The 21,354-nt window shown below is 41.6% G+C and overlaps 1 protein-coding gene across 1 annotated transcript; it reads right to left on the bottom strand.

Annotated features, from left to right (window-relative positions):
* Positions 1–292: 292 nt before the first annotated feature.
* il17rel (interleukin 17 receptor E-like) lies at positions 293–21,289 on the bottom strand. The gene is made up of 19 exons (XM_030440012.1): positions 20,637–21,289; positions 15,320–15,549; positions 13,090–13,117; positions 12,304–12,453; positions 10,541–10,647; positions 9,440–9,554; positions 9,136–9,180; positions 8,882–9,024; positions 8,209–8,280; positions 8,053–8,107; positions 7,767–7,930; positions 6,003–6,047; positions 4,965–5,022; positions 4,654–4,799; positions 3,157–3,216; positions 3,003–3,060; positions 1,973–2,104; positions 844–900; positions 293–750 (listed from the first exon to the last, which is right to left on the bottom strand). Exons 2-19 carry the CDS (start codon positions 15,419–15,421, stop codon positions 629–631), a joined length of 1,659 nt encoding a protein of 552 aa, XP_030295872.1. The 5' UTR covers positions 15,422–15,549; positions 20,637–21,289; the 3' UTR covers positions 293–628.
* Between the last annotated feature and the right edge of the window lie 65 nt (positions 21,290–21,354).

Consider the following 21,354-nt stretch of genomic DNA (forward strand, 5'->3'; position numbering starts at 1 on the left):
CAACAGAGAAGCGCCTCACGGTAGGGTAGGACGCAACAATGGTTAATACCAGTTGGGTTATGCCTTTGTGTTGAGTGGGGATTCCGTCATGTTTTCTAGTATTTCTAGTTGTCATATGACTAAATGTTGTAAGTGATCCGCTGCATGTATGGCTCTGACTTCTAATACAAGGAAGCTTCGATGAGGAAATGTTTATTGCGATTCAAATTTTGGACCACGCCGAAACTGAAAGGAAGTGAATCATTCCCCTCCAACATTTGCAAAAAAAAATTATAACATTAATTATCAACAGTTTTCAACGGTTTTCTTCCAAGTTTGGCATTTTTTATTGAAAATAGACATTTAAATTCAGGAAATGACTGTTTAGCTGCATGCTGGATGAACATTTTAACTTAATTCACATAGGCTTTCACCCAAAGAGACAACACCACACAGAACATATTAACAACCGGCAATAATATGGCAAGCACACTATCAAGCACACACGCACACTAGGTAACGTACATAACATCTGAAATATCTGCCCCAACATTGTACACTGCATTCAACAGAGAACTTATGTGGTTTGTGTAACAATCTTTACAGTCTTGTACTGCAAATTGTAAAGTAATGCTCTTAGTCTCTTTGGTTAATTAGAGATTAAGTTGGCCTTCTCTGTGTTCCCATACTGCAGTGCATCCGGTATGAGGACCCCTCTGTGGAGGACAGGTTGAGATGGAAATGCAGGGACCACACACTCAAAAGAGGGACCTGTCAGGATAAAGGGTCAGCAGTTAGGTATGTGAAAGCGCATATCCTGCGTATTCAAATAAGAAAGGAACTAGAAGATTGTGATAATCTCACCTGTTTGCTTTTCCGAAGAACAGTCCCCATTTCTCTCTTGTTTCCTCCTCTGATAGACTGAAATAGAATCAAGGGGAATCAGATGAGGAAATAGACCTATAGTATAAATTCAGTCGTGGCTTTTTATTTAAATGAGTTGTCCATTTTTACAATACCCAACACAGCCACAGCTATGTAATTTTAGGTTAATGCAAGCCATAAATTCACAAAGTAAGTCCTGTTTAGACGTCCGTAGCCGGTTCATTTAAAAAACGTCAATTTGTATAATCTCACAGATGATGTGGTTCACTTTACATATACAAATATCTCCCGGTATAGTACCACAAGTTCATGGAAAGACATAAAATGTGCAGCAATATAAGATGTGTTATGATACAGTATGAACTGTATAGAAGTATACTTGACCTGGTGTCTTTTAGACCTGATTGCAACAACAATTATTTTTTCATTTTTACCAGCAGGAGCTTTAGTATGATATGAGCGATGTACGTATTAAGGCATCAATAATCATAGCTCAATCATGTATTATCCACTATTCTAACTTATTGTAATTTCGCCAGGGTATATTTTGATGCTAAAAACCTTTTACTTAAAGAGTTACTACACAAATTCAATGCATTTTGTTTGAATGCAACTTAGCCACTGAGTGACATCCGGGTCCCCAAGACAATTCAGCATGTCATATTGATGGAGTGAGCCTTTTAGTAAACTATACATGCAGATTTTTATTTGTGACAGTATTCTTACACTGTGATATGGCCATGTTTGCTTAATGTAAGCACATATAAAGATACAATTCTTCCACCATTGAATTAGAAATTACGAAACCTCAATTAGTTATCAGTGAGAGGGAAAACAAACACAGATATGAACTGTTTGTTTTATCTTATTTAAACACTATGAATTGCGCACAGTTCTGTTGAGCCAAGCAATTAAGTGTGATCCAAGGCTGTTACAATGCACCCCTTTGCCCCGACAGACTTATCAGGAGCATACGACATCTGTGAGTTTGAAGGGTGGACATTGTAACTGAGCCAAAATCAATTTTGGCCAAGTGCTTACATAGCAGTATGTCAACACAGTAAACAACGACCCAGGCCTGAGCAGGCTTATGTAATTTTCTACCTACTGGTTAACAGGGCGTGAAGCACCAGAGTGATGATAATGATGCCGGAGAGGCAAACTCCAGCTGGTACAACGACCCAGGTCAAGTCCCAAGAGGCTTGTCTGGAGATTACAGGTTCGACGGCAGTTGATGGATCTGTCAAGAAAATTCACAGGTTAAAGACAAATATACAGCATTTTCAGGCTAGACGTGGCACATACTGACATAATGTATAAACCTGGTGACAGTGAAAGGCTCGGTTTGTTCCACGCACAGATCCAAACAATTATAGTCTGAATGATGAGGCATGTGAGCCAAATATGTAGATCACATGTTGTCCTAATTAGCAAAATGGTCGGCAATTAGTTGTTACAGGGGAGAAATGTTCTCAAAATCTGACTTTTTTTTTTTATTGCTAATATACTTGTATTAAAAGGAATCAAGAGTTAAGAACAAAGTTAGCTTAGCTGAACTTAGCTAAGCTTAGCTTGGCTTAGTTTAGCTGAGATAGCAGAAACAGCTTGTAACATATTAATCTTTAAAGTTTTCTTTAAAGTGCCTTTTCCCCCTTTTACTCTTAAGACTATCCTGTGTTTATCAAACTGCTGAAAATGATACAACCCGTATGCATTCTGTTTCTCAATCTCTTTGCGTGACGAACAAATGCAGTGCATCAAAGATCCTTATCACTTTCCTTTAAAGCCCTTATGTTTATACATAATGGTCTCATGGTTCACTGCCACTGAAATTTACATGGAGTGAATGTTACAGAGAATCCTCTCATTCTTCAGAATGATGCCAAGAAAACACTTAGGGGAACATCAGGGGCTCACACTCTTGTAATTACTCTATTAGAAACAGCGTTACAGTAAACGTATGCCTCACTACAGCTTCAATACACTTCAAAAGAAGAAGCAGCGGAAACCATCAACATCTCAAACTGATGAAGAAAGATTTGGAAGAGTTGTATAAACCAGGATTGAGAGGAGAAATGAAGAGAGGGATGATTTCTAGTACATAAGGAGCAGAAGCACCCCCCAAAAAATGTACTTACCACATTCCTTAAGACAGTGATTGACTGTGGCAGCAAATTTCACATCGAGCCTCATCACCTATCCAAATTCAAAGCATGTATTCAGAGTCACTGTTTGCCTAAAAAGGTGAAAGCATTGTGTACCTCAAAGGACGTATTGACTTTACAAACACACCTGGAGACAGGAGCCGCATAGTTCCCCTGCCAGGTTTAATCCGACAGCTTTGCGTTTTTCCTGATAAACAGACAAACGACACGGTAATGTAAGCCGTTATGATTGACATCCTGTTTTGTTTATATTGTCTCTTTTATTTGTTGTCAGCCAGGCAGCTGTTCCGTAGTAATTCAGGAGATGGCTGACTGATGAAGCGTTACAGTTTAATGCCGGAGCAATAACAATAACGGAAACCTGCCGGTGCACGTTTTATGCTGCTGATGTGTTGGCAGATCGTTATTTCTGTCAAACAACCATTTATAGGTGTTATTACATGTAATTGCTTTGTTGATTACATACAGTGGTTTGAGGAAATACCATCTTAGATGAAAGGTGGCGTTTCCTGGCAAATAAAAAGCAAAATACAGAAGAAACAGGTATCAGACGAGACACTGCCGTAAAGACTTTACGAGCATGTTGTGGCATGTCCTCGCAGTGTTACCATACAGGCCATACTGGGTTACTGATGTACAAATAATGCAGTTCATCCAACATATCCTCATATCTAAACGACTGAATAGGATGATTACCATTAACTCCTCAACACCATCACTGTCCCAGTCACATTCACCCAGCACTAAACTGACATGAAATGAAAGAAATTGATGAAGATAGTTCTCTAAAGTAGCCTACAGTTTGTGGCAAATATGTAGGCTAGCTACCGCCAGCAGTCGATTAGCTTAGAAGCTAACCAGCACCAGCTAACCATAACCTAAGAACACTAGATGCTTGGTAAATCGTCCAATTTGCTCTCCAGACGGTTCACTTAGCTTAGTTTAGCAAAAAGTCTACAGTAGCCTGGCTCTTTCCAAAGGTAACAAAATCTAGCAAACAGCGTCTCTAAAGTTTTAATTTAGCAGTGACTCAGGAAAGCTACTGTGTGCCATGAAATAGTCTGGCACCAACAATCGGCGTAACATTTTAGAGGTGCTAGTGGGTGAATTTTAGACAAAGCTAGGCTAGCATTTCTCCTTTGTGCCAGCCAGTATCCGTGCAGAGCTAGGCTAACTATTGCTGTTGTTTGTAGCTCTATATTCAATACACAGACATGATAAATGGTTGGTTTAGGCAACAAAATTACTTGGTTAGGTTTAGGAAAACTTTATGGTGTGGGTTTAAATAAGTACGTTATTAATGGAACCTAGCCTACATGCATGCGTTCGTGCTTATGTTACTTTCATGACCTAAGTTACGCTATGTACATAAGTGACATACCTTAACTATGTTAACAGGTCAAAATAACTCTCTGGACTTCACAAATCAGGATTTTCACACTCTTTTTAGTCCATCACCTGACTTCCTCCTTTGCTGCTGTAATACTTACTACAGTCACAAGAGACCACGTAAATATGTGCTGTAATAACTTGCTTGCACAGTTGACATTTATGATCATCTTCAAGATGACAGAATTATATAAACATCTTTTTAGAATCTGCATCACAAGTGTGTGATACCTACCACGTGAACGGTGTGTGTTTCTGTGACCTGGCACCCAGCAGACCCTTCAGACTTCACACACAGCCCCACAGAAAACGTTGCATTGATCTGGGACGACATCTGCACATCTTCGTGATCTTGCTTTCTCGTCACAACAATCTCCCATGCTGGAAAATGACAGCACAGCTATCGTTATCATGGCCAATTTCCCAACACCATATTGCATTATGTCCGTCATTAGCTTCATAATATAATCTAAATGTGGCTCGGAAATGGCTGTCTGTGTGATAATGATGATATGATTAGCATGCTGATGTGACAACAAGTGGTACCTTGGAATCGTCCATTCGCAAAGGGGCACTTGGTCCAGGACTGAGAGCCGGCAGTGAACTGGAGAAGATTGAAGAATTGTATTTTGTAAATCTCTTCATCCAGCATGTCAAGCCCATAAACATCATTCTTTGTTCTAAGACAGGAACCTAAATTTGAGAATTTGCATTAGAGAACATGCCCACAGAAAATAGTTCCAGTTAAGTACTGTTGTAAATCAGTGCAGAGTCTAAAAACTGCAGATAACAAAAGCACAGCTTCCCTCTTTTAGCACTGCAGTCACCATTGTGAAAGGTGTGATCATACACTGTGCGATCCTTTTATAGAAATGAACAGGTTCAGCAGTGCAGAGGCCATCAGCACTAACATGTTATATGTAAGCATTAGAAAGCAATAAGTTACTCTATACCGCCAAAAATGAGTATATCATTGTAAAAATAAGTATGTCCGATGTATGTTAAATGTTTTTCATGCTATTATCTGGCATTCCTGTTCCTGAATTCATTAATCTGAACTAACAAAGCCACTAGTATTTGGCAAATATAAAGCTAGCCAGCAGCCAATGAGCTTAGCTACTAATCAGTGCCAGCTAACCAGTAACCTTAGGCAACCAGATGCTAGGTTTATCTTCCTGCCCTATAGACAGTTCTCTTAGCTTAGCACAACGTTTACAGTAGCCTGGCTCTTTGTAAAGGGAGCAAAATCAAGCTAACAGCACCACTAACTCGTCACACAAGCAGGGACTCAGGGAAGCTAGGCTACTGCGCTGAACCAGGAACAGTCTGTGGCAACAGCGACCCCCATAAATTCCCAACATGCCATTCTACACTTGTTTGATTTAAATGACCAATTGGGCCCCAAGACACTAGCTCTATCCCTGAGCCACAACCTCCCCTGGTGCCGTTTGTCATTTTTGGCCCCTGTCCCTCAAACCTCCTGACTCCGGCCCTGTAGCCTACTGATATGATTTACAGTACGTCAGCGCTATTGTTTCTTTCCACTGAAACTGAAAGAGCCAAAGGGTGAAAGGTGATCATTACCTTCATGCACAGTTGAGGGTGTGGATCCACTTCAGTAAATGTCATCTGGCAAGCAATTGATGGAAAGTGTTAGAAATGACATAACAATGTTCAGACACAGAATGTACAAATATTTAGTTTCAGTCTGACTAAATGCTAAACTACTAGTGTTGTGCTGTGGTACAGGCGTAGTTGTTTTTATCAGGTCAGCCAGATTCAGCCTTCATGGAGACTCTGCGTCACCGGCTATTTTTATATCAACAGAGAATTCCCTTCTCGAGTGACGCGGGCTCGGGTTTAATCCAACAAAGATCTCATATAAATATGCAATCTCTGTTTCCTCTTAGGACTCCCAGCTGCGCAGGCTCTCCTGTAAGCGAGGTTGGAATGCGTTCACTTTGAGTCCTTTTAAAACGCTTTCCAGAAGCCTGACTAGGTGCAATTAATAAGTTTCCTGGCCAAAAAAAACAAAACAACACACACACCGGCTGTTGTCATAACTTGTTTTATGCATAAATTATGCCTTAAGGAAGGAATTAAGGAAGACGTTTTCAGAATAATGTAATACCGGGCTTTTGGCACAAACAGACGACGTCACGAGCCACTATCAGATCTGTCCTTCACACAATATTTCCATTCCGTACAACCATGATGTGTTCAAACCCTTGACAACATGTTATTACGAATTGTGACAAAGGTGACACTTAACTTTAGGGCTGGGCGATTAATCGAATTTTGATCGCGATTTCGATTTTGGCTTCTCACGATCACGAAAAACACTGTAATCGAAAGAAAAACGATTAACGTGCCGCCACGCGTCGTGTATGCAAACTACTGCGATGTAAAAGCACAGTGAATGCACCTGTGTCGCCTGCAGCTGCAGCAGTGAGTGTGTGGATCAATTGTGGAACGAGCGATTGACAACATGGCAGAAAACCAGCCTGAGCCTTTAGTTGAAAAGAAAGGTAGGACAACTTCGGTCATTCGGAGACATTTTGGCTTCAAATCGTCGGACGTGGAGCAAAGTCTGTCACACCGTCGCATCTGCTCCCCTGGGCAACACGACAAATTTATTTAACCATAAAGTGGTCTCTGACAAAGTATTGATGGAGCAAAAGACCCAAAAAAGTGCAAGAGCGCCAACTTCAGCCACAGCCACCGCCACCGCAACACAGTCCTCCATTGACGACACTGTTTACAATGCCGCTCCATAACCCACCGGCTCCCGGCGACAGCGAGAGATAACGGAGGCTGTGACATTCATGCTAGCTAAGGACATGTGCCCTATCAGTACAGTTAGCAACCCAGGCTTCAAGACACTGGTCAACACTTTGGACAAGCGGTACGTGTTGCCATCACGCAAACATACAAATATTATTATCATTTACTTTTTTACTTGTTACTAATCTATACGGTTGTTTTTCTAAAAGTTATATTTAAAGTTGAGTTTTGGTGGCTCAATAAATATTTTTTTTGAAATCAGTGAATAATCGTGTTTATTAATCGTGATTTCAATATCAATCAAAATTATCGTGATTATTATTTTTAAAATAATCGCCCAGCCCTACTTAACTTTTTTTTTTTTTTTTTCTAATGAGCTGAGCCTAATCTGCGAGACAAGACCTGACTCAAGTCTTTAATCTTCGTGGCATCTCTGGCATGCAGAGTGTTAATCCTGTGCATTGTTGGCTCACACGTACATCAGCTCCAAGCTACTTCACCAAACAGTCGGAAACACACTACAGGTAAACACAACCTGCACTTCAACATTTCAGAGTGCTGTACCTTTTCTCTGCTCACATTCTGCGAGGCGTGAGGCAGATCCACACAGCCGCCGTCCTCTCTTTCCTGACACAGCGAAACCACAGCTGCGACCGGACAGGCGGGCTCCCACGATAGCGTCCCCGCCAGCGGGTCGAAGGTTATTTCTGACCACAGCTCCTCGAGACCTGCAGGCAGGTGAGGTCATGTTCTTTTTTAAATGGCGTGGTATCACTCATGAAGTCATAAAAAAAAAAAAAGAAAAAAGGACGCAGAATTTAATCCGACTGAAAGCAATCAAGTGACTCACGGTCCGTAAAGGGGCAGACCTGGACTCTGGGGGCATCCATCACTGTCGACCATCCCTGTGAAGAATGTTAAAGATTACAAAAGGTTCAATTGATTTTGTGGAACTGATGACTAATGTGAACAGATCACATTGTACATTGAACCAGGAGTGTTTTACCTCGATGCAGAGGCAGGGCAAAGGCCGGGCGTATGGGAGGATGACGCTCTTTACGGGGTCCTCCTTCTTAATCTGGAAGACAGCCAAAGCATTATGACATTCAGCCACCTTTCATTAGCACGATAACAAGTTGGTGTTGGCCGACTGCTTGGGATTCCCGAGTCACCCGATGGATAAGCCACCTTTTATCACTGTAAAACCCCAAAAACTGTTCTTTTATCAAGCGGAGAATATGTCTCCATATCAATGACACATAAAACGTCAGCGTTTTAATCAGTGGCAGTCACGTTTAATCTCTTCAGAGGCAAGTCCGTGACTAAGTGGATTACGACCACACCACAAATATAAAATGAATGGGCTACTGACTCAATAACTGGTTACCAGGAAAGGGATTGTAGTGACAAAGGGTGCTTTCAACAGCCAAAACTTGGAGGGGCGTTAACAGGGTTTATATTTAGATAGGATTTTTCTTCAGTTTCATGCAAATCCTGCCCACTGTACAGGAGAACTAATATGCTTTATGTTTTTTCATTTCTTTCAGTGTGTTATATAGGTTATTGTGCTTCTTAAAGATCTTTTAAAGAGAAAGCAAGTAAGTAAGTAAGATCCTGTTGTCTGTCCACCATGCGTTGCCATTTATCATAGACGGATTCCAATAAAAAGAGGGACTAACCAATTTATTTACGCCTGTACCGGCGCAGATGAAATCCTTGCGGCGGCACAGACGGAGGTGGTAGCTGTAATCTTCCAGCATGTCCGACACCCGGACACTCAGTTCCCTCTTCTGTGGGTTCACATCGTACGACAGCCTGCCAGCTGAAAGAGACATGCGGGTGTGAGATTTGTTTGCCTCGGTCACGGACGTACGTGAGATCCCGCCTCTGAGAGCGGTTTCCCGGCTGGGAAACAAAAAAAAAGTGCACTTACTGATGCATTCTGGGACGTGCCTTCGCAAGTCTTCCCTGACGCATCCTGTGGAGAAAAGTATTGATTACTAACTGAAAAGATTGCCGCAAGACGACTGTAACATAACTCCTAACCTAATAATCTACCCATGACAGTTTTCTCCTTACCGCATGAATCATTTTACCTCCATCTTTACATAACAGGGGGTGTAAGTGTCTCTTATGTTTCTATCGATTACAAGGAAGTACTTGGGTTGAGTTCCTGTAACTTTTCGGTCATGATCCCATGAGTGTCTGTTTGCATAGTTATGCAAATTTGCATATACCTGGAGCTTCATAGGTGGTTGTCCAGGTAATTCCACAGTAGCTTGGCACTGTCTTCACTGTTACTCTGACTTGTTGGCCCGGAGAAAGGTCAGTGCAATCATTCTCGAGTTCCACCTGCAGCGGGAGAAAGGGAAAAAGACAGGCGAAGATGTTTGGACCAACATTAAAAACCAAATCATTACACGACGCACAAAGAAATGACAAACTGGCAAATTAGCAGCTGTGTCCTTCCGAGTGATGGGAGATTTGCTTGAAAAAGATATCTCAGACGTTACAGAAAAATCGTATTCCCATCAATTTGCTGTTTTCGACAGTGTAATTGTGTCTCTTAAAGAGACTCTGTGTATCAATTTGTAGCAAATTACGTGTATTTATCACTTTTTCATAGGCCATGGGTGAAAAATAAGAGGCTTTTCCTGCGGACGATTTGTTTAAGTTGTTTAACGGTGCTGGACAGCGGATTTCTGTGTGAAGGACTCAGGTTGCGACGGTCCAAAGGAAGTGACTCAATGCACGTTCCGCTACGCTAACAAAGAGCAACAGTTGAGTCCTTGCCCAGCGTCTGCCACAACACAGAAGTTCAGGCTCGTGATTGTGATTGTAAACATTGATGGCCTCCTCCTCCATGGCTGAGCTGTGGCGTTAGCTATCTTAGTCAGCTAGCGTCTCGTCCGCGAGTAAAGGCACGCTTCCTTCTGGGTAAGTTGTTCCCACATGGAACCGCTCACAGCGAGGTCTGTGGATTATCTCGAGGAACTGGGTCATGATTTCTGGACACTGATGCTAGATTTTACCGATTGTAGTATTGTATTTGCATTTTGCCACAAGCCAACTGCCATCTAGTTCCGCTATATCCAAAGAAGGCAGTTATCTTTAGGGCTGATTACTACAAAACGTGGCGACTCAAGCCGAAAATAGCACTACAGGTACGAGGAAAAATATTTTTGTTTTGTTTTTTATGATAAAGGGTGAACTGTTTAAACTCTTATTTACTACGTGGATTTGCATGAAATTTGACTCCCAAAGAAAACTAACTCTAGCATCACACTACACAACTAAATGTCCCCAAAAATTCAAACGAGATGCTCTTAACAGTCTACCTGCTGTCCAGACATCCTTTCTCTCGACGCTCTTGTGAAGCTGACAATTCGGCAGTTCCCCATCATCCCCGTGGCCATGGTGCAGATTGACACGCCATGGACGGACTCTGGGGGAGAGAATTGCATCAAAGTCAGAGGCCTGGAGGTCGGCTGTCACACAGTAACATTCAGAAAACCAGTAGTGCATTTCAGTGTGAGTCAGCATTAGTTCGGATGACATGCAGGAAGAATGTCGTGTGTCACTTTTTTTCGGCAGAGTCAAACTGGATCAGAGTTTCCCTGCTGCAGCCAGCGCAGTGTGGACAAATGTGACTCAGTGTGTGCTATGAACCACACCTCATTAGATCAGATGCTTCCTGTGCTGGAATCAGGAACAGAAGTCATCAGCTGGTATTTTCATGATGCAAAAGCAGAAGTCTGGTCGGGGAAAGTGTTTGTCTTTATGAATGAGACTTCCTTTACTGTTCATCTGTGTCATCAGTGATAACCATCTTTTACCATGACTGGTCGCATTTCGGCTCGACTACACCTGAAGAGTTCCTTTGGAAACTTCCTCATTACGACAGAGTTAAAATCAGTAGAGTCAGGACTTCTGCTCGTCAGTTACAGAGAATTGCTGATTTTTTTTTTGCCAACTAAAGACTGAGTACTAGAAAACGGGCGGTCACTGGTTGCTAATTTGCTGCGTAAATGCCTTCTAGAGCCTCTATTTTTTATACGCGTCATGGCAACTCACGTAATGTGACACTCGTGGATGCTTACCGTGACGTGGTGGGCAAGGAGACGTTTCCATAATGAAGTTTATATTCAAAACGTTTGTGAGGCGACTAACGTTTTTTTCGTTATCCACTTGACTCACGGATTCAAACACATCATCCGTAGAGTCTTGTGACTGGTTTGTGATCTGTGGGGTAGGTTAGCGGTGCACATGGTGACCAAAATGTCTCTTTTCACCACACAACATGATCTTTCTCTACATTTACTGAGAAAAGTAATCGCATTGCTGTAACACTTTACTGATTGAGTGATGCACTGCTGCCCAATACTGCCACTTGGTCACACATTTCCATATACTTTAATAGTGGCTTCAATCAAATTGTTTAAGTAATTCATTGGAAAATGTACTTCTCTGAGAGTCTAGACTATCACATATGTTCCCCTGTTGAGTACCATCAACTCAATTGGCATAAATTGGCATTAAAAATTATTTATCGAAAACAAGAAATTTCATAAATATCCATTTCAAACAAAACAGAAGAAAAAATCTCAAGAATTGGGTGACCTATCGCCAGACTTTTCAGAAGTAGTTATTCCAAAAACCACTCGCTAACGTGGTAACTTTGCATTAGAGTTTCCAACCCTCTGGAATGAAGTTCCAATTGGTCACTGTAGGAGGAAGGTTTTTATGCAATTTGTAAGAATCTTAGTTGAAAACATCAGAAAACATTTAACATTATGACATTATGATGAAGAGATTTTTACTCAATTTAGCATGCTAACCAGCTAGCTCAGACCCATCCAGGTCCAAAGCTCCAGCGCTAGCGGTGTGAACATCAACACTCCGCCGCTGCGCTGAGTACGCAGTCTGGCTAAATGAGCTAACCAGCCAATGGGAGCTACTGTTTGCAGCAGTGGGCTGTTATTCTGTTCAATTGCTGCCCCCTACTTTTGTCTAGAGTATTAATTCAACAGGGCGCTGATTCTTACATATTGCACCTTTAACCAAACCATCTGGTAAATGTTCAATCACATCATTTACATACCATGAAGTTGTAACTTGGTTTTGATGCTGAGGTGCAGTGAGCACTTCTGCTTCCCCTCACACCTCATGACCGGGGACAGGCTGATGTTGTGGAACACGGAGGATGTGTCGAGACCTTCGGCGGGGGTCTGACACGGAGGAGGAAATAAAGCTGCCAGAAAAAAATACATTACGTTATCTTTCAACACCCCTGATTAGAAATCCCTGATGCAGTGAGGTTTTCCTGCCACCTGCGACCATAACAGAGATAACTGATAGTGTTCAAGGTGGGTGTTCAGTGGAAGTCAGAACATTGGGTGTGTACTTCCATGTCAGTTATTATCTATTATTAAGTGAGAAAAACAAATTACTTTAGCAGTCCTCCATCATGATAAAGACATAGTGATTCCTCTCTGTGCTCTTTGAATGCACATGTTATGTATGTGTCCTGCTTAGTTTTATCACCGCAAGGAGGTCAATTCAATGATTCAATTTGACACCTGCATCCTGCCCAGGTTAAGCATTTGAAATGTTCTCATACCTTTTGATAGGTGGGGCGTGCCTACTTTCAGATCATTAAAAATGATTTAAGGGGTTTCTAGTTTTACATGGTTTTAATGTGGTTTTATGGACCTCTTGACACCCATATCCATACTCTGATGACAGTTCTTTGGCAACATAACAGTGCAATAAAAACGTATAAAAATGACAGCAATTCTGGCAGCAACACACAGAGTCATTGTGCAAAACCATGTTCAGTGTGCATGCATGAGTGCCGATGTGACGCGGCGACCATGTCTGTACTCACAATCTGGCTTGTTCTTGCAGTGAAGGCCCTGCAAGGAAGAGACGAAGAGAGCACTCAGGTGAAACAGTCCGCAACTCTCTTTTCTGTGACCCTTCTTTCTGTTGGAGCTGCCTTAATAAAGTAATTCTTAACAAAGAGAACAAAGGTCTGCAAAGGCAAGCTCTGCAGAGGAGGGAATTCCCAGATAAGGAGTGTTTTACATCCTCATTGCTCCTTCAAGTAAAACTCAACCAGTTCATAACCAAATCTCGCTGCAGGTTGTTATGGTCCAAAAAATCCGCCCAATACAAAGGGTATTTACATGTTGCAATCAGTTACTCTACTTGTCTTTTCGTGCTTTTAGGGCAGCTGCAACACGAGTATGTGCTAAGTCGTGTGCATCACTGATGTCAATAGGTGCAGCACTGTTTTCCCGAGCTTGCTTCCAAAATTTGTTAAAAACACATCCTTGGTTATAAATCAGCCAGAAAATGTCTTTTGCATTTAGCTTTTGTCAAGAGCGACTTACAGTAATTCGTACACACAGTCATACACTGATGGCGGCGGCTACCATGCAAGGTGCCGACCAGCACGTCAGGAGCAGTTTGGGGTTCAGCTTCTCGCCCACGGACACTTTGACACGCAGACCAGGGGAATCGAACCAGCGACCTCCCGATAACAAGACACTGGCTCTCATAGTTAGCGACCTTTTGAAAGTCAACACTGGAGGTTGTAACAACAAGACCATGATTTATGGTTTTGAATTCATATCCCTGTAGCAGCTTGAAAAACAGAAAGAATGGGGGGAAACGAAAGGAGTCTATTTAGGTTTTCATTTAAGTAATAGCACTAATACTAAGTGCAATTTTGAGGTAGTTGAATATTCCCATTCCCTGCTACTCTAGACTCCCACTCCGCTACATTTTGGAGGCAGATATTACACTTTTAACTCACTACATTTACTTCATAACTTTAGTTACAAGATACTTTCGAGATCACATACTGCATTTAAATAATTTTATCAGCAATCACATTGAAAAAACCTACAAACAAACAAAAAGACACATTCTGATAACTGGGAAAATACTGAATCTCGGATCTGTATTATATGTATTATTCACTTGTACGTTTACTTTTGATACTCAAGAACATTTAATATCAAATACTTATATTTTAACACAATATTTTTCCTTTTACCCAATTATGACTTGTGGGTACTTTTTACAACACTGACTTCTACAACAATTTGAAAATACTACTAAAAGTAAAAGTACTCATGGTCCCATTTAGTTACTATCATATCTATATGATCATATATGTTTTTGAATGAATAATACTGCTGCATTAATGTGTATGTTGCATTTCACTGCTGCAGCTGACTAACTCCTCCTGATAAGATCATCACATGTTCGTAAAATCGCCGTCCTGGTGAGGGTCGTTTATCTCCCAGAAGTCGACTGTCTCGTGAATAGACAGCCTGTTTTAGTTACTTGGCTATGAGAAGCAGGAGAATTGTTACAACCCGTAAAGGAACGGGTCATCCTTCAGTTTATCAGAAAAAAATCACATTCAGATCGCCAAAATTTGAAGATGGACAGGAAGGGAAGGGAAAATTGTAATCTGAAGAGCTGCAAGTAACTGAGGCTGAAGTAAAAAGTACAATATTTGCCTCGGACATGTAATGGAGTAGGAGTACAAAGTTGCATTTAAAAAAAAATAGTACCTTGTAATTGCAATTTGTATAGCACTTGAGTTAAAGCAATTAGTTACATTCGACCTCTGCTTAGAGGGAAGTAAACAGGCTACAGGTGTCACTTCACCACTCTCCAATCAACTAGATCTGCAGCTGTTTTGTTTGTTTCCCTCCTCAGGCTTGAGTAAATGATTAAGTAAGTGCACTTTAAGCACTAGACGTGAGCCCCATGAACGTGTGCTTCAGATGCTGCATGTGTGCAGTTCAGCGTGCAAGATCACCTTTGATGTATTCAGGCTCTGTTCACATGTCCAGTGAGTCAACAGGTGAGTCACACAGTGTCAGGCATTGACTACACAGCAGCGCGTGGGAGCGCCTCCATCATTATTTCATTGTTTGACTGTTTGCAGAGCCTCATAGAGGAATGAGTAGCAGTAGTAGTAGAATCAATCATAGTTGCCGTACTGTAGTATTAGCAGCGGGGGTTAGTAATAGGACCTCTGTATTTAGCAGCTCAGTGACGATGTGTGAGTGTATAATCTGAGGGTGCAGTCTTACCTGAGAACACCTGGTGCCACATCCCTCTATCCTCTCCAGTCCTGCAGCTCCACTCAGACCCAAGCACCAGTGAGACATCACCAAGGCAGCCCACAGGATCATTTTTCACCAGCCAGTAGTCAAACACACAATTCTGCTGCTGCTCTGCTTCTTTTCAAGTTCCTGTGACTTTTTCTTCTTGTTCCCTTTTCCCTGTTCTTCTTTTCTTCTTCTTCTTGTTCCTCTTCTTCCTGAGAGGGTGAGATGGGGGTCAGCCTTATCTGGACAGTGAGTTTGGGAAGTTTTTATTGCCTGTTTTTTATCATAAAAATGTGTGTGCTGGGGCAGAGCCAAGCACCCAAATGAAAGACAAGCAGCTGGAAACTGTGGACTTAAATATTCTTGAGAGGAGGCGGAGCCATGAAGGGTTTCATTATAGTTGTGTGTGGGAAACACACACAAACATCAGGGACCTTTCCTCCTTGCAGCACTTCCAATAAGGTTTGATAATAATGAGCCAGCAGTGACGCTGCACATCCTCTTCTCCATTTGATTTTACTCACTGGCACCCATGACATACTTAAAGGTGCACTTTGTAGTTTTTGGGAGAGGAGAAGAGTCTTCATTGACTCAATTTTATGCCTAAATAAACAAACTATTTGCTTTCATGACTGAATAAACAAACTGACCTTAAAGGACAACATAATTTCGTTCTGTTTTTACTTTGTTTATATGTGGCGGACCCTGCCACCTTTTCTAGCTTAGAACAGTGTTCTGGTGACCTTATTTTCACCTGAGAACAGCTTATTTATTCAGCGATGGAAAAGATAAATATTCCTGAGTTTGTATTATTACCTCGTTAATATTGTAAATATTATGATTCTGAGTTTGAATTTATTTTCCAAAACAACATAGTTCTCCCCTTTAAAAAACAAACAAACATTCTATTTGACTGTCACTTAGCCACATACAAGTAATTGTGTGTTATGATTTCCCCCACTACTTCCATTCAATCCAATTCATTCCAGGGTTAACAGTTTTTCTGACGTTTCCTGTATTTGTACACACCTTTCAGTATAATCCCATTCAAACAGAGTTCATGAGAAAAACACGGTAGCTGAAACTCAATACAAGCATGATGTTGATTACGTTGTGTTCATCCTGTACAACCTCTCTCTGAACCCTACAGGGCAGGGTGTAGGACTGCAATAACACTGCTGGTTGAATTTGAGGATTCAGTTATACAGAGGAGGGCTTAAAGTTCATGTTCTGGGGTTAGGTTTCTTAACATGTGGTTGATAAAGGCAAACCACAGAAAAATCCTTCACCCATGGCTTAGTTAGTCATGATAGTCACCCCCTGACATTTAACTCCCCAGTGATTGCACACAGAAAACTTCCTCTTGTCTGGGAGCTACTTCATGCCCTTACATGGCATGTAACACACTGTGGGGCTGACAGAATCTGGAATCTTAGACTGTGAAGCTGTGAAATAAAAGGATTATACACATAGGTTTTAAAAAGAATACTCGTTTTCCATAATTATTTATTTTGTGGCCACTTGGTTGCAGTGGAAACAAGTTGCAGACAAAACAATAACACGCTGTAACCTTTAATGTGTTAGCGTTCAGCTCCTTATTTACACATCCAGCAGATACAGATTAGAAACATTATCATTTTTGTGGAATTAATATTTGCTCTCCTTTAATCTCTCAGCTAACTACACAAGGAAACATTTCAATTTTCAACGGTTAATTGTTCTCCTTCGCCAGCTAGTTGCCAACTTCCTCTGTCTGCTGTCTGGTGCTCGTTTTGATTTTTGTTTTTTGGCTTTGGCCAAAAACTATGAGAGATAGACAGTCAACTGAAAACAGCAAAACCGAGAGCCCAAAAACCAAAACAATGAGCTGAAAGACGCAAAAAAAAAAAAAATGCAGAGTATATCAGTGATTTAAAGTCTTTAAATCAACTCCTTCTCTTTAACTGGCATACAAATAACACAGACATACACTTTCAAATCGCGTGCAATGCATTTGCAGAAGCCCTATCTTGCATGCAGGTGATAAACTAATCCGGCCCATTACCTTCTTTGGATGGTAGAGCAGATGGCAACAAACATAAACATGTAGGTTATGGTTAGGCTTAGGTAGCAAAACTTGGTTAAAAAGACAAACAATACTTGGTTAGGTTTAAGAAAAGATGAAGTGTCATAAGTGACGTAAATAAATACGTTATGTCCATTAACTTCCCCAACCTGTCGTTTTTGAGAGCCCCCTTCCCCTCAGACAAGGGGCTTACAAGGGGTAGCAGTTGAAATCTGTCCCTGTGAAATGTACCCGTATACCTAATGAACTGTAACACCTATTTAAGTCAAACAACAGGGCAGCTTAGCAGCATAGAAGTTGTCTATTGACAGACATTTCCCAAATGATGGTAAGCTGCCAAGCCATCAGCAAACTATGAGCAATTGCTTTATGCTTGTTATAAGGAAGGGAACCATAAAACGTTGAAAATGACAGTTCTCCTGGCAAAAAAACGTGAGCAGGTCAAAATGGAAGGTTAGGGCAAAGTGGTAGTGACATGAGGAGTATCGGGATGGGCCTTGAACTTTGTATTTGATTGCGCCTGTTTTCCACAGAAGTTAATGTGAAGGACTGGTGTGTCACCTGAACATGAACTGTTTCATTTTTATACTTTGCTTCAGTATTGTTGAATTTTCCCCTGTTACCTGGTAAAATGTAAAATGCAAATGACAAGAAAAGATCAGGATGAAGATTTTATCCTGTGGGTAATGGGGGCGGGACTTGATAAGCTTTGGCTTCTCCCGCTTTTCCCTTTCGGCCATGTGTATTGTATTATTTGAACAATGATGAAATGTGATGTTTATGAATTGACATGCCCGAAATAAACAACATAAATAAATAAATAAATAAAAAACTTGCAGCCCCGAAGCAAGTCAACCATGAACGCCTCTCACATCCATCCCTAAGAACATCTTGTCCAGCCAGGGGCAGAATGTGCTGTACAGAGAAGAGCCGTCCGCCAAACGGCTAAAAGGAATGACTTCAAGCAACTTCCTACCCCTCGCCTCAAAGGTTATCTCAGGTTTTTCGGCCTGTTCTGATGACCACTGCTTATCAAAACTTGGGGTCAACGCAGGTGAAAGAAGCCGCAATAAAAGTGTATGTGTGCCAACGGTGACCGCACAGTGCCGCAAGAGCAACACCTTGTGTTTTACTGTCAGGGAGTGCTCTTCTTATAAATGCGGTGTTGTGCAAAGAAATGAAAGCGGCAGACGATACAAGAGATGAGGCAATGGGACAGATCAACTGATAACCGCCACGGCACTCAAAAGAAAAAGGGATTCTGGGCGCTCATGATCTGAAAACAAGAACTGATTTCATCTTGTCGCCGTGTTAAAAGAGGTTGATCTCAAGGAGACGCCCTCAGAAAAAACGCAACATTGTATAGTTGTTGTGATTCATTGACGCTCGAGCCTAAAAATAGAAAGTCATTAGGCAGCTTTGTTCAGGCTGACAGGTGTCAATTAAGAAGCGGACAAAAGGCAATGGACTAGTTTCCATTTGGCACTTTGCCCGGTGACTCTTTTGAGCTTCCCCCGCAAAGTGTTGGCAAAACAACACTGACATGAACCGGAGTGAAGATTACAAAAGAGCTGTTGACAGCCGAACCCTCGTCACTATTTCACAGAGGAGCACTATAAAATTGCTAATGTACAACAAGAATGCTATCAGAGGTATAAACCACCTCCTTTTGTGCGATGGCGCTATCTACTGGGACTCAGCGTGTATTACAATCGGCATGACTTTTAAAGATCCATTTGCTTTGGGTTACTGAATGACAAAAATGACGTCACAAGCGCATGTAGCCCGTGAATAATTAGTCTCACGGGCATGTCAGAAAGTGTCACTCTCAACACATCGAAGGACCCAAACGCAAGACACACCAAAAAAGCAGCAATAGAAAAAGGCAAGCGACAAAAAACTGGCAACAAAAAGGCACGCAAGGAAGAAAAAGCCACAGAGAACAAAGCAGGGACACAAAGGACCCAGGACTGACAGCTGAACCAACGAAAACTGAGGGAAGAACACAGGCTTGAATACTCGGGGAGTGATTAACCAATGAGATACGGGGGGAAAAAGGTGTTAAAACAGACCAAGAGAAAATGTGGAAGAAAAACATGATACAAGAGGTTTCAACATTAAACAGGAAACAAAACCCTGACAAGGTCCGGTCGGTCGCAATCCCTAAGGCGTCACTGTTGGAGTCTTGTTTTTCGTCTTTCACCGGTCACATTCTGAGAGAAGCCATGGTTCTTTATTCGGGCCACATTACCCAACAACGATGAGAGTTCATACAGTGAGGAAATCACCAGCCTTGCAGAGTGGTGCACACGTCAGCTAAACCAAGGAGATGCTCGTTGATTTTTAGAAGGAGAAGGAGGCAAAGACACACAGCCCTGTCCCTGCTGCCATCTGGCAAAAGATACAGAAGTACCCACTGCCGTTACACCGGATTACAGAGCAGCGGCTTTCTTCAGGCCGTGGGCCTCCTCAATTCATCATCGAGACTCTGTTGTCTAAAACGGATGTAGCAGGGCTCAAAAGGACTCACCCTTCATTTTGTTTTGAATCCTAACCTTGTACCCTGGAAACACTGGGAAACATGACAAAGGTTGGTGTTGATTTGGGGGGGTCAGGGTAAGTTATCATGGAGCGGTTTCACCTTTGAACCAGTGCAAGAACAAAGTATTTCCAAATTTGAAATTCCAGTTGAAAGACTGAAATATCATTTTGACAAGAAGAAATATCTGTAGGAATCTGAATTAAAGATGCAACAGCCCAACAACAACAGCACTAAAGTTTAGGTTGAAAAAAAAAGGTTATATAACAAGTTCTCATTCAATAAAAAAAGAGAGAAAAAGAATAAAGAAAGAATGAGTAGCACCAGAATTCTTATGTTGATTACTCAAAAAGAAGAAGAAGAATTAAATAAAGAAGAATAATTGGATAAAGAAGAAGACGAAGAAGAAGGAAGAGGAGAAGGAGGAGGAGGAGAAGAAGAAAAAGAAGAGGCAGAAGAGGAAGAATTAGAAGAAGAAGACGATAAACAAGAAGAATTAGATAAAGAAGAAGAATTAGAAAAGAAGAAGAATTAGATAAAGAAGAAGAATTAGAAAAAGAAGAAGAATTAGATAAAGAAGAAGAAGATAAAGAAGAAGAATTAGATAAAGAATAAGAATTAGCTAAAGAAGAAGAATTAGATAAAGAAGAAGAATTAGATAAAGAAGAAGAAGAAGAATACATATATATTGTTACCTGTAACCAATAATCCCTGCTGGCTGCTTGTAGGAAATCCTTTCCTTTCGCTTGATTAAGCTCTAGACATCAACGGCAGGAGAAGTTAATCTGTCAGGAGTGTGCCGCGCGTAATTACGCACAGGTCAAACTGCTTGGATCTTAAATCATTTGACAAATCGACGCGTGGGAGAATCTCGGTTTTTCTGCACAACAGACTGCTGAGCCATTTGAGAGATCCCAGATTTATAGAGTGAAATCATGTGGAGTGGGAGGCAGGAGACGCCCTCGGTGTGGAGGTGGGATGTAGGAAAGGGGGTCCGTGATCTCCACCACAGATAGCGTTTTACGGGAAAAAACGAGTCATACATCTTCCTTTGGTATATCCAAAATACTTCTACCGTGATCCTGTTGCTCATGCCAATCGCCATGTTAGCGCCAAGTATCAAGTTTGAAAGTGGTTGTTTTCGTTTAGGCAACTCGATAATACGGCGGGGTTTGAACTAGGCCTCTTGGCACTGACGGGGCGGTAGGCAGAGCGCTGGTTTAACTTGAACTAGGAAAAATGCTCCTTTTCCCTGTGAGCTCCGAGGATCAGCGAGTCCTACAGGCTGACTTACCTTTAACCTGAGCCGCTGTAAGCTGCTCGAGCTGCACTGGAAGTATTATCAATCTTTGCTCATCCTGCGCTGCAAAAAATCTCAGTGGCGGCGAGTGATTTAGCCTTTAACATTAAATT

This window comes from Sparus aurata, chromosome 14, assembly GCF_900880675.1.
Source record: "Sparus aurata chromosome 14, fSpaAur1.1, whole genome shotgun sequence".
Classification (NCBI taxonomy): domain Eukaryota; kingdom Metazoa; phylum Chordata; class Actinopteri; order Spariformes; family Sparidae; genus Sparus; species Sparus aurata.

Excerpts from the sequence above, each read along its gene's own strand:
- il17rel (XM_030440012.1), bottom strand. The coding sequence starts at position 15,421 with ATGATCCTGTGGGCTGCCTTGGTGATGTCTCACTGGTGCTTGGGTCTG. Across the intron at positions 9,181-9,439 it reads AACCACCTATGAAGCTCCAG|GATGCGTCAGGGAAGACTTG; the intron begins GTATATGCAAAT and ends TTTTCTCCACAG. Across the intron at positions 7,931-8,052 it reads GGTCTGCCCCTTTACGGACC|GTCTCGAGGAGCTGTGGTCA; the intron begins GTGAGTCACTTG and ends ACCTGCCTGCAG.